Below are 12131 nucleotides of genomic sequence, written 5' to 3' on the forward strand. Positions count from 1 at the left end.
GGGCCCGTGAGCCATGGCCGCTGAGCCTGTGCATCCGGAGCCTGTGCTCCTCAACGGGAGAGGCCACAACAGTGAGAGGCCCGCGTACCGCAAAAAAAAAAAAAAAAAAAGAGTAAGCAGCCCTGGGTGGCTATATTGGCCCTTGTGTGAGGTGAAAAGTCATGGGTGCAGACAGTGGGGCAGGGGCAGGAGTAGCTGTCTTAGGTGGAAGGAGAGGCCATGAGAGAGACCACAGAGAGGTTGCTACTTTCTAGAGCTAGCCCCTCTCCTGGAGGCTTCTGGAGTCCAGGTCATGCATCTCTTTGCAATAACCCGCCATTTCCAATGAGCTACCTTGAATCCCTGCCATCACATTTGTTCACTGAAGGCAGAAATACCAGTCCACCAGGGGCAGTGGGCCAATCACAGGAAGACGATACCACTGCTACCTTGAGGCAGCCTCAGGGCCAATTGCCGCCCCATGATTTGGTGGTAAAGTTCCCCCTTCGGGTGGTGCGTTCTCCTGAGCGTGGCCCTGTGAACTGTCCCCGCCTCTCTCCCCTGCTCAGAGATGCTGTATCAACCGCAAGCTTGGGCAACATCCTCCCTGCAAGGAGAGGAAGTAGTTCAAAGTAAAAGGCATTTCCACAGATGGGAGAGAAGGCAAAAGAGGCCGAGTTTTCTCACCCCAGGCACCACCTGAGCTCAGCTTTGCCTCATTTAAACATTTCAGATCTCTGAAGCCCAGAATGTCCACGAGAGGTTTTCATTTGCCACGGAATCAATGGTGCAAATTTTGTTCCATAAAAACCTGCCAAGTACAGCCCTAAACTTTTCTGAGTGAGAGTGCTGTTTCTTTCCCCGACATAGCTCCTGCCCTGCTGGACGTCCTCTGTGGCCCAGTTGCCCAGTCTTTCTGTGCCTGTTAGCTTTCTCTGCCTACAGAGGAATGGAACAGGGCTGGGGTGAGGCAGCAACAGCCCTGGGCCCTAGATGAGCTCTGTAGCCCCTCTGCGCCTCAGTGTTCTCATCTGTAACTTGGGACTAATACAACCTGCCTTTTCTGCTCTTAATGAGGCATTGTACAGGGAAAACCATGAGATACCTTTCTCCATACTCCTCACTTAAAAAAAAAAAATCTGTTTCCTCCCGGTTCCTGATACGAAGTTTCTTTTTTTCTTATCTTTTTTTTTTAAGCCCTAGGTTATCGTGATTTAATTTTTCTTACAGTTGCAGAGCAATTTAAAAGTTAGGTTTGGGTACCAGGTTCCTTGTGTTCCAATTAACATGTAATCAACATTCAGTCAACATTGGCAGTCAGCTCATAAAGACACGACATTAGTTATTGATTCAGTACTCTTTACCCAGTGTCACACTTGTGCCACATTTTATTTTGTGCAGGACGCTGTATTAGTCGGGTCCTGGTAAGAAAAACAGAGCACTGTCAGATCGAGTAATTTGATGAGTACATAATAAAGATGAGAAGAGTGGGTAAGGAAACCCTAAGAGATAATGTCTTTTAAGGCCCCCTCCCCACAGAGCTGAGTGAGGAGAGGGAGCTCTTACTGAGCCTGGAGAAAGAGCTGCTGTGAGGGCTTTGACCCTTTCACATATACCAGACTGACTTCCAACTGTCAGAACCCGCATTCCTTTGCCTGAGGGCCTCGTCTAGCAGGGAAGCTGTCTTTGCTTTCTCCAGGGGAACTGTACACTTAGCCAGTGAGGGATGGGAGTTGTGTATAAATACCCCAGCTCCCTCCCCTTGGAGTGAGAGAACTTTGAGGTGCATGTTCTAGACTGTATCTGAAGTTCCCCAGTGAGATTAAGTTCTGGTTGCCCATGATAACACACCTGTTATTGGCTTCTTCCCTTCTCTGTCTCATTTTCCCACTCATCTCCTAGGATCTCTCCCAAATAAAGATGTGCATTTGAATCTTTGTCTCAGGCTATACTTCTGGGAGAACCTTTGGGTGACCTATGGTGGAGGGACACAGAGAGCCCATGGCGACCCACCATTGGTTGAACCCAGCTGGAAGCAAGAGGGCATGGGAGCTCATTGCTGAAGTTCCACAGACCAAGCTCCCAGGACAGAGAGCAGGTTGGAGAAGGGTGGAGAGCAGATCTGAAGGGGCGGCGGGGTAGAGAGTAAGCTGCCTCCTCAAGGAACTTGCCATACAGCGGGGAAGGCAGATAACATAAAGGTAATTGCAATAAAATAGATTGAGTGGGACCTCCCTGGTGGCGCAGTGGTTAAGAATCTGCCTGCCAGTGCAGGGGACACGGGTTTGAGCCCTGGTCTGGGAAGATCCCACATGCCGCAAAGCAACTAAGCCCGTGCGCCACAACTACTGAGCCTGCGCTCTAGAGCCCACGAGCCACAACTACTGAGCCTGCGTGCCACAACTACTGAAGCCCGCACACCCTGGAGCCCGTGCTCCGCAACGAGAAGCCACCGCAATGAGAAGCCCATGCAATGAGAAGCCCCTGCACCACACGAAGAGTAGCCCCCACTCGTCGCAACTAGAGAAAGCCCACGTGCAGCAATGAAGACCCAATGCAGCCAAAAATAAATTTAAAAAAAGAAATAGAGTACTGTGACCGGAAGTACAGGATATGGTGGGACATGGAGGTTGGCTCCCCAATCCAGGGGGTGCAGGAAGGTTTCCCAGAGAAGTGATGTGTAAGCTGAGTCCTGAAGGATGAGCGTGAAAGGGAAGAGAGCAGTGAAGAGTGTTCTAGGCAGCAGGAGCTGCTTGTCGCAAATCCTTAGAGACAGACAGAGAGCACAGTTCAGTCGAGGGACTGAAAGAAGTTCATTAGAGCTGGACCTCAGAGTTCAAAGTGGGGAGTGGGGAGAGGAGAGGGTGGGGCTGCAGGTGGGGCAAGAGAGGAGGACTTGACGGCCAGGCTGGGAAGTCTGGACTATCCCCGGAAGGAAAAGGAATCACTGAAGTCTTTTAAACAAGGAGGGACAAGATCCCACCGCATTGTAGAATCTGGCCACCACGTAAAGGCTGGATTGGGTGAAGGCAAGAGTAGAGGCAGGGAGGCTGCTGGTGTGATTGGGGAGAGGATGGTGGCCGAGGCTAGGGTGGAGGTAGGGAGAAGAAGTGCACGAAGGATGCTGAGGGAGGACAGGCAGCACATCTCAGACTAATGGGGAGGGGTGGAGTGAGGGGGGACGTTCGTGGGTCCAATTCTCAGGCTGACGGTACCTGCAGGGATCGTACTGCCAAATGCTGAAATGGGAGAAATGGGGAAAGAGCGAGCTTGCTCAGAGCTCAGAGTAGAAGTAAGAGCATTGTTTCACACACACTGGGTTTGAGGGGCCTGTGTGGCTGCCAGTGGAGACATCTGGGGGAGGGGTCAGCTGGCTGGATGGCTCCGGACGTCAGAAGCAACATCTCATCTGGAGATGGGATGTTGTGGGGGGGGGGTCAGTAAATGGGCGCTACAGCCGTGGACGAGCTGACACCCCCAGAGCTGAGCTGACACCCCCAGAGCAATGCCTGGGAGGCACCACAATGAAGGATGGCAGGAGGTAGCGAAGCTGGCTAAGAAGGAGCAGCCGCAGAGGCAGGAGAAAGACCAGGGGGGCGGCCATCGGGGAAGCCAAGGGAAACTATGGCCGACGGCGTCAAAGGCCACCACGTCAGGTGAGACAAGGAAAATGTCTGGTAGGGTCAGCGTCAAGCCAGAGTGGTGACAGTGGAGTGACGGCTGATGTGTCCTCCTTGAGGGGTGAGAGGGAGGTGAGGGCAAGCAGACTCCAAGTGTGGACAGCTTCTCCCAGCTAAGTGGTCACCAGGGGTCCAAGCCCTGCTGCACGAGACAGAGCTCAAACCCAGGCCCGTGGGCAGTGCGGTGTCCTCTACGTCAGCACGCGACACAGCCGGTGGCCTTCCTGCCGGCACTGCTGGCGGCGGACCCCAGCCCCCAAACTGGAGGAGCTGCTAGGGTAGCAGTAAGGCCAGAGGAGGGGGTCCCTCAAGCCAGCTCTGACCAGGGCCACCTGCGCTACCTGCTCTGTATTCTGGGCTCTAACACTAGACATGATTTGAAGAAACTCTTCTACTGCCGAAAAACATTTATCAAACCGTCAATCCAGTCGTATTACAGATGGGGAAACTGAGGCCCAGTGTCCAGGGTCCTAGTGAGTCAGCCACAGAGACGGAACCAAACCCAGCCCTGGGACTCCAATTTTGGGGTCCTTTCCAGAGCCCCAGGGTCCCCAGGAAGAAAAGGGTCTTAGCCAGGCCAAAGCCAGGGTCGCACAGAGCTGCTGCTACAGGCAGAGCCTGGCGGCCGGTGAAGACAGAGACAGACAGGAGGGTAAACACCGTGAGACGTGCTGCCTGCAGCACAGGCTGAGGAGGTGGCCGGCGTGCTACAGCCCTCGCCCTCCGCCCAGCCTGCCCGGGCTGCCCCACGCTGGCCACTGCGTGACCTACCCGGGCCCGCCTCCTCCGAAGCCCACCGTACCGCCTGCTCCTTCCTCCTCCCAGCCTGCTCAGACAAGCCCATGAATAGAACATTAAAGGTAAAACCTTCTAAAAGAAAAAGCAGCTCCCTGGTAGGAGTCGCCCCATGAAATGTCAAATGCAGGAAGCCTTGCGCGCTTCTCACTAATGGAGGCACCTTAGTCTCCATTCCCCGTCATCCAGTCGCCCTATAAATAAATCACGGTAAGAAGAATGCCGGTTTTCCCCCAGGGCCTCATGAATCTCTCTATAAAAGCCCCCTTCCCGATGTGTTGGCTCAGGTGCCCAGAGAGAGACATGGCGAACTCTGCTAGGACAATTTTAGAGGCAGAAGTAACTCTCATGCCACCTCTGTGGGCTGAGAGCTGGTAACTCAGCCCTTCTCCTGACTTGGGGAAGAATTTTTTTGCTCCATTTCCTGCAGATCCACCCCGGCCACAGTGCCACCGTCCCCTGGAACCAGCCCAGGACGCTACCAAGAGGCCTCGGCTCCGAGGGCTGCGGTGGTGTGTCCCCTGGCAGACATGTGATGAGTCGTGCCCACCCACCCCTGCGTGGGCGGGTGAGCCATATACCCATTTGAGCTTTGTTCCCGACACGTGGCATGCAGAGCGCCGGCCTGCCCACTCCAACATCATGCCAGGGGCCCCGGGGTGGGAGTGCCGACCTAAGCGCCCCAGCCCACAGCTGAGCTTTCGGGATGCTCAGCTTTGCCACAGCAGACCTCTGGCGTGCACTCCCGGAGCCTGCTGCACGCTCACCAGGTGTGTTTCTGCACACACACACAGACTATTGTGCCAACCCTCTTGCTGTGTCCGCACGGAGGCCTCCACAGCACCTCTTCTGAATCACATAGCAGGGGCTGGCAGGGGCTGTTTGCAGTTTCGGATCCCAAGTTCACTGACTGATTAGACAGTAATCACAGGTTCGGAAGCACCCCGCTGAATCTGTTAGATCTGACACCCCGCCCCACCCACACCGAGAAGGAGAGGCACTCCTCGCTCCAAGGGGGGAATCTGCTCTTCTACACCGCGAGATCGGCTAGACTCTGCCTTTTTTTTTTCCTTTTCCAAACTGCAGGAAGGATGGGTCTCTCAGGTACGCAACCGCGGCCGGAAGGGGGCAGGAGAAATCCCTTGTGGAGGACAGCTCTGAGTTCTGCAATTACCACCCAGCTGACAGGGTAGGGCTGGGCCATGGGAGCGCCCTCAGGAGTGAAGGAACATTCCAAAGGAGGAGGGGTAGGTGCAGGTGGAGGGACCTCCCTCATCCAGCCTAACTGCCACCACCAGAGGCTGTTGCTCCCTAGTCACCGACCAGTTTGGGGTGTGGCTCTGTTAGCCAGTCCACCAGGACAGCCTGGAAGGGGACCCACGGAGGGCAACCTATGGAGAAGTCCCAGCCCCCAGATAAACCATGGCTCCACCTTTCTTAAGGGCATGAAAGCAGGCAGGTTTGTGCTGGCCCACTGTCTCATCCTCGTCTGCAATGAAGAATCCAGAGCAGGAGACAGTAGGGGAGGGGTGTGTCTCCCCAGACAGAAAGTGTGTGTGTGGAGGTGGACAGGGCACATGAGAGAGGGGTTCAGGGTATCAGGAGCCCCAAGTCCCAGCCAGAGATGTTCCTGGATGAACACCAGAAGGGGAGTGCATGGGAACTACCAGGGAACTCTGTAACGAGGCACAAGTGATTCAGCAGTGCCCGGCACCTCGCAAAACAAATGTCATTTAAATCAAGGCAGATGGGCATGTGAGGCAGGGGAGCTTAAAGGTTAAGAGAGCACGGAAAAGAGCGTGGTGGCAGAAAAACCTGGGATCGTATCCTGACTCAGTGTACCAGCTGGGTGACCCAGGGCAAGGGAGTTCATTTGTCTGTGCCTCGGTTCCCTTATCTTGATAGCAGGGACAAGCACACGCTGATCTTGATGGGTGATTGTGGAGATTGCATGAAGTGAGGCATGAAGTCCACTCAGCTTGGCCCATCACTACTTATAAGCAGCTATTGTCAGCATGCGGACAGAGATTGGCGCAGTCGGATTCAAGGCAGGCTGGGAAGAACAGTCCATTCCCTGACGCCCACTTCCAGCTCGCATCCATCCCTCCTCCCAGCAGGCTTGGCCAAGTATGCTCTGAGACCCGCATGCCCTCCCCCTGCTCTAGTAATGGACACCAAATCAGCCGTGCCTCTTCTCCCCAGTTCAACGACATCCAAAGGTCCCTGCTCCTGGGCCCCCTTGCCTGGGAGTTGATGTCTCCCTAGGTCTTCTCCCAAGCCTTGAGGAAGCCCTCACCCTGGGGTGCCTGCCTCACTCGTCTCTCGGACTCACTTCTACCCAGGGTGGCCTGGTCAGCGCACCCCGAGGAAAGGGCTGCTTCCAGCACTCTGCACGGAGGTCCTGCCTTCTGCTGTCCCTGGAGGCTCTGTTCCCGTTTCGCCAGTTATTTTGCTTCCTCGGCCATCTGTTCCCTCCCTGTCATCTCCTCTCTGCTTTAACCTTAACCACCACTTCACTGCAGATGGTACCAAACAGATCCGTTCTTGACATCCTTCATGATGCCTGCCCCCTCCTTCTCATCTCCAGAGAGTGAGCTTCTGCTCTGTCCTTTCTCAGGCCCTGACTCCAAAGCTTGGAGTTGGATTCACCTCCCACAAGGTCCCATTCACCCTCCTCGGTCCCAACTCTGCCACAGGTCGGGGGCAAACACCTACCCTTTTCTCCGTCTTTTCCTTTTCCTAATGAGACTTCCTCTTTTCAAACTTGGCCGAGAACCTCTCCTGGCATCAAGTCCACTGTTTGCACTGTTTTATCCACCTGGTCTCCTAAAACGGAGCTGTTTAACCCTCCAGGGGGGTCGGGGTTGGTAGCCTGAATCTGAGACCAGAAACTCAGGCTCATTCCTGCAGTAAAGGAGCCAGTATGTCCACGCTGGGAGTTTGGGCGCTGAACAGTTCCTCTGTAGAAAATGGACCTGGAAATTGCAGTGAGGAGTTGGCCCTGTGTTGGCATGACAGAGACGGAACCAAAACACATTTTCCACATTGTGTGAGCTCACAAAAGGGGAGCATTGCACTGCTTTCCTTGCTTTTATTCTGGATTCTGGTGAGAAAATGCACGCATGGACTTTATTTAGCAACTCACTCTGCCTCTCCTCTCTATTGAGGTGACCTGGTGCTCCCCTAAAATTCTTCCTATTGGCTTCTCTTTGCTGGCATAAGGACCAGGAGCTTTGAGGCAAGAAGTCCGGAAGCTCCTAAATCAGGAAACTGTCTTGGTGTCATTGGTTTCACTAGGCTGCATTACGTGAACGGGACAGAATTGGGCTGGGAAGACCGAAATCCCGCTTCTGTACCTGGATTCGGGCTAAAAAGCCTCATATCTCAGCCCTCTAGACAGGGCTCTTGTATTTCCCCTCTATACTTTCTCTAGCAGAACGGAGAGTGTCTTGGCTGTCCGTGGAACGCTCTCCACTTCCCTTCTCCATTGGGGCTAAGGAGGGCCATGTCACTAATAGCTCCAAGAGGAGCCTGCTTACACCTGGCCACATGGAGACCCTCTGATTCCCTAGGGAACCTCTGGATTCAAATCAACCAAGCATCTGACAACCCCATGGCCCCTCTACGCTTCCCTTCTCCCCACAAAGGAGACCCAGTCTAGCCACTAGGCCAGCCCATCAGGCTATGGAAACCAAAAGAACAAAATGCATCTTACCAGGTTGCAGGCCTTCATCTAGCTCTTGCTGAATTATGCAGGGATGGCATTAACTTATATAAATGAGTGTGTTTGACTGATTTTGTGGTTGATGTACAGATAAATTCTAACGAAAGACAGCTACAAGATTTTAAATTATTAATTAGACTGCCACTTAACAAAACCTACTTGGCACTCTATTTCCCTGCTTAACAAGACAAAAACTTTAAGGTTCTGTATGTGCCCAGAGGCTGTTGATTTGCATTCTGTTTTTATAGCTCTAAAAATGAAAACCATAGATCCTGACCTTAAGCAGGCCGCTTCTTGCAAAGCAAAACCCCCAGCAGGCTGCCCTTCCTTCCTGGACGGTGCTGGGTGGCTCGGGGCCTCGCTTGCCCTGACCATCTCTCATCTCTGACCAGAGATTTGCTTTTTATATCCCTGGTTCTTCTGGGGTAGGCCAGGAGATGGAAAAGCCAGCAGGCCTAAAGCCTGAAGCCTAAAGCTACCAGCGCTGTCAGCAGCAGGGCTATTCTGGTTCACAGAGGTAGGGCACCCCCAGTTCCTAAAACGTCCTGCCTGGGGTCAGCGCCATGTTAACTGCAATAGGACAACCGGCAATCAGAGGGACGACCCTTGTGGTCCAACCCCTACTCTCACCTTCTTCCTCCTCTGGGGTTTCTTTGCAGGATGGGTAGGGCTCGTGGTCCCCTCTTCTCCCAGGAACTAGGGAGGGCTACTCTTTCTTCATCTTTCAAACCCTTTTCCAAATCATAATTAAGCTATGAAACTTCCTCAGAGCCAGGACCCCACACAGGGTTCTGCATCTGTTAGGCAGGGAAACTGCAACAACTGTCTGAATCCAGGCTATGACATTTTTGCCGGGAGCCTTTGGGAACGATTTGAGAAGCAGAAACTTCAAGGGCCACCTCTCTTGGCACCAGCCCCAGTCATATCTTTGTCTCTGGGCACACACCTAGAATCCACACAGAGAATCTGAGTGGCCTGTGTGCGTGTGTGTGTGTGTGTGTGTGTGTGTGTGTGTGTGTGTGCGCCAGTATGCGCAAAAGAGACCAGTCCTGGGGACCAGGATCAGGGGCCAAGGGAGAAAATTGCCCAGGAAAGGACCCAAATAAAAGTCCTTTGCCCACACCATGTCCCAGCAGCAGGCTCCAGGCCGCTGGAGCCCAGCCCAGCCCAGCCCAGCAAAGGACTTCTCTGCTCTGCTTCCCTCAGGCCAATCCAGATGGAAGCCTCTTTGGTTGGTAGAACCTCTCCTGCCAATGAAGCTGTGCAGGAAGGGAAAAATAGCCCAAGTGGCAAACACACGTGACTGCCAAGCCTCCAGTGGCCACCTCTTGGGCAAGGTAAAGAGCCTCCCCCAGAGGGAAGCGGCCCCCAGAATGCATTGGACTCATCCCAAGCTGGGCCTCTGGCTAGCAAGGATGTGAGAAAAAGCCTCCTGGAGGCTGCTCCAGCCTCCCTGGGCACTTAAACCATATAAATAAAGTGCGTGGGCTGCTCCATGGCTCGTTTTTAACTGTAAACTGCCAAAAGACAAAAGACCAAAAGGGAGATGAGATGTCAGTTCCTCTCTGTTATCTCCATCACAGACCTGCAGACCAGACATGGCGGCCTTTAAAACTGCCTGGGAAGCCTTCCCCACTGGGGCAAGTTTGCACGCTCCTGGCCCAGGCTGCCCAGACCTCGGCCTGCGCTCAGCTGTGTAAAAAAGCATCCTCTCTGTGCAGACACACTCTGGCCAACACCGCTGGTTGCTGAAAAGGCTTTTAGTCCCTTTCTGCTAGGAAAAGGAACTGGGGTGTATCCGTGAAGTGGTTTCTCCAACCAGCCGCAGAGACTTTTCCCACCCACAGTGAAGGGCAGTCAGCGTTTCCCCCCTGCACTGCACCGACCCACGTGGAGGGCACAAGTCACACACAAGTTTGTGGATATTGACACGGTGGGGCAACCGAGGCTCCTGGGTCGGACTGAGACAGCCGGGACCACCACACCGCCTTTACTGCTTCCAGCGCAGGCGTGGTTTCTTCACCTACCTGTCCGACCTGCTTATGGGGTCTCTTCCATCACCCCCACATCTGCTCCTCCCTGCCCATCTCCGGGCTTTGCTTCCCCCTCCTCCGCCACCTCCCCCCGCCCATTTTCTCCTTCCCCATCCTACTGTGAGGTCAGAATCCTGTGCTTACGACACCTCGGTCTGTTGCCATGGAAACAGGGGCGGATTAAGGCTGGAGCGCGGAGCGCAGGGATCAGGCCCCTCCGCTACCTGAGCACCCGCCTCAGCAGGCTCCCGCAGGGCCCGGGCAGCCAGCCGTAGGCGCCGGCGGCTCGTCAGCCGCTCGGCCCGGGCCAGGGACGAGGGGGTCCCGACGGGGCACCGCAGCCCACCCGGACCTGGGAAGGGAGAGAGGTAGACGCAGAGGCCCGGGCGGCGGTTGGCGGAGCTCGCGGGCTCACGGCGTGGTCACCTGCCCTCCCTGGGCCCTGGGGACAGCTCCCGGCGCGGCAGCCACGTGGGGGCGCGGCGGGACTTCCCCAGCGCCCGCGCCAACTTTGCAGCGCTCAGCTATGAGCTCGACAAGCCCAAGGCTCGTCGTGAGGTGGTCGCGGTCTCTTAAGTTGACCCTGGCTCCGGCCGCGCTCGCTCCCGGCACGGCCTCCGCCTTCGCATCCCTCCGCTCCAGGCAGAAGGAAAGTTTGAGGAACCGATCAGCAGGGGCTAGCCACCAACCCTCGGCCGCTGGGTGTCCAGAGCCCGCTGCTGAGGACCACCAAAGCGGGGCTACAGGGAAGGTGCCCGAGTCCGGGCCCCACCTGGGAACCAGGACGCGCAGTGAGTGAGCGGCCGGGCCGCGCGGTGACTGACCGCCAGCTGCACCGGAGCGCAGGTTGGACCCGGCCCCGCCAAAGCGGCAGAAGCTGGCGGCGTGTGCCCGCGCAGGGGATGGAGCCTGCAAGTCAAAACTTTATACTGGCAAAGCTAAGGTCCCAGGAGGCCGGCGCCCCTTCCATCAGGGGCAGCTCACTGTGGTCTCGAAATGACCTCGCCGAGCCAGAACCCTAGGCCTGGCCGCTTGATCCAGGGAGCAAATCCCGTGTCTCGCTACTGGCCCCAGTCAGGGGCTGAGCTCCTCCAGCAGTACTTCCTCGGCGGTTGCGTCCCCGCAAAGCCCGCCAGACTGCCCAGAGCTGCTTCCCGGGCCCGGAGCCCCGGCGCCTGGCAGCTCTCGGGCGGCTCCCAGGCTCGCGGCTCTGCCCCGTGCGTATCCAACTCCAACTTGCCCCTGCGGCTCCAACTCACCTTTGCGAAGCATGTTGTCCGCGGGGCCGCCACTCGGAGGTCGGCCTAGGCGCGCTCTCTCCCAGGGTCCGGATTCAAATCCTTGGGCGCTGGCTGCAGCTAATCCGAGCGCGTCGAGGCGGGGGCAAGCCGGGGATCCGCTTGTGCCCGGCGGCCCGGCCCCGCAGGTGCATGGTGAGCCCGAGCCCCGCGCCGAGGGCACCGGCGCACACCGGCAACCGTGGCGCTGCCCGGCAACCCCGGGGCGAGCTGCTTGCTCCGCGGAGCTGGCGGCCTGCTTCTGCAGCCCAGAGCACTTTGCAGGCGGTTTTGAGGGGGGACGCCGCCCCCCGGCCGCCCCGCCGCGGCCCCCTCCTTTCCGCCCCCTCGGGCCGCAGCCGCCGCCGCGGTTGCTGCAAAAGGGCGCTCGCACGCACCGCCAAGCTCCGGGGAAAGCGCCCGGCGCGCGTTTGCAGAACCGTGCGATCGGCGGAGCGGGGCGCCTCCCTTTCTCCCCCCCGGCTTCCCCCACCTCTCCTCCCTCCTTCCCTCCTCCGCTCGCTAGCTCCCTCCCTCTCTCTCTCCGCTCCCCGCCCCCGCTCACGGAGCGCCTCCCATACAAAATTTATGAAAGTGCTCTCAGCTCGCGGTGCTGAGCGCCGTCCTATTCCCAGGGCAGCGG

At 56.5% G+C, this 12131-nt stretch overlaps 1 protein-coding gene across 1 annotated transcript in view; it reads right to left on the bottom strand.

Moving 5' to 3' along the window:
* The window catches only part of RTN4RL1 (reticulon 4 receptor like 1), a 65787-nt gene extending 53860 nt beyond the window's left edge, over positions 1 to 11927 (bottom strand). Inside the window, exon 1 of the mRNA XM_027130618.1 lies at positions 11471 to 11927. Coding sequence (XP_026986419.1) covers positions 11471 to 11483 — 13 coding nt within the window. The 5' untranslated portion in view covers positions 11484 to 11927. The remainder of the gene's footprint in view (positions 1 to 11470) is intronic.
* Positions 11928 to 12131: the final 204 nt, after the last annotated feature.

The sequence above is a fragment of the Aethalodelphis obliquidens genome, unplaced genomic scaffold (assembly GCF_003676395.1).
Source record: "Aethalodelphis obliquidens isolate GAN/ISIS:26980383/991018 unplaced genomic scaffold, ASM367639v1 scaffold38, whole genome shotgun sequence".
Taxonomy (NCBI): domain Eukaryota; kingdom Metazoa; phylum Chordata; class Mammalia; order Artiodactyla; family Delphinidae; genus Aethalodelphis; species Aethalodelphis obliquidens.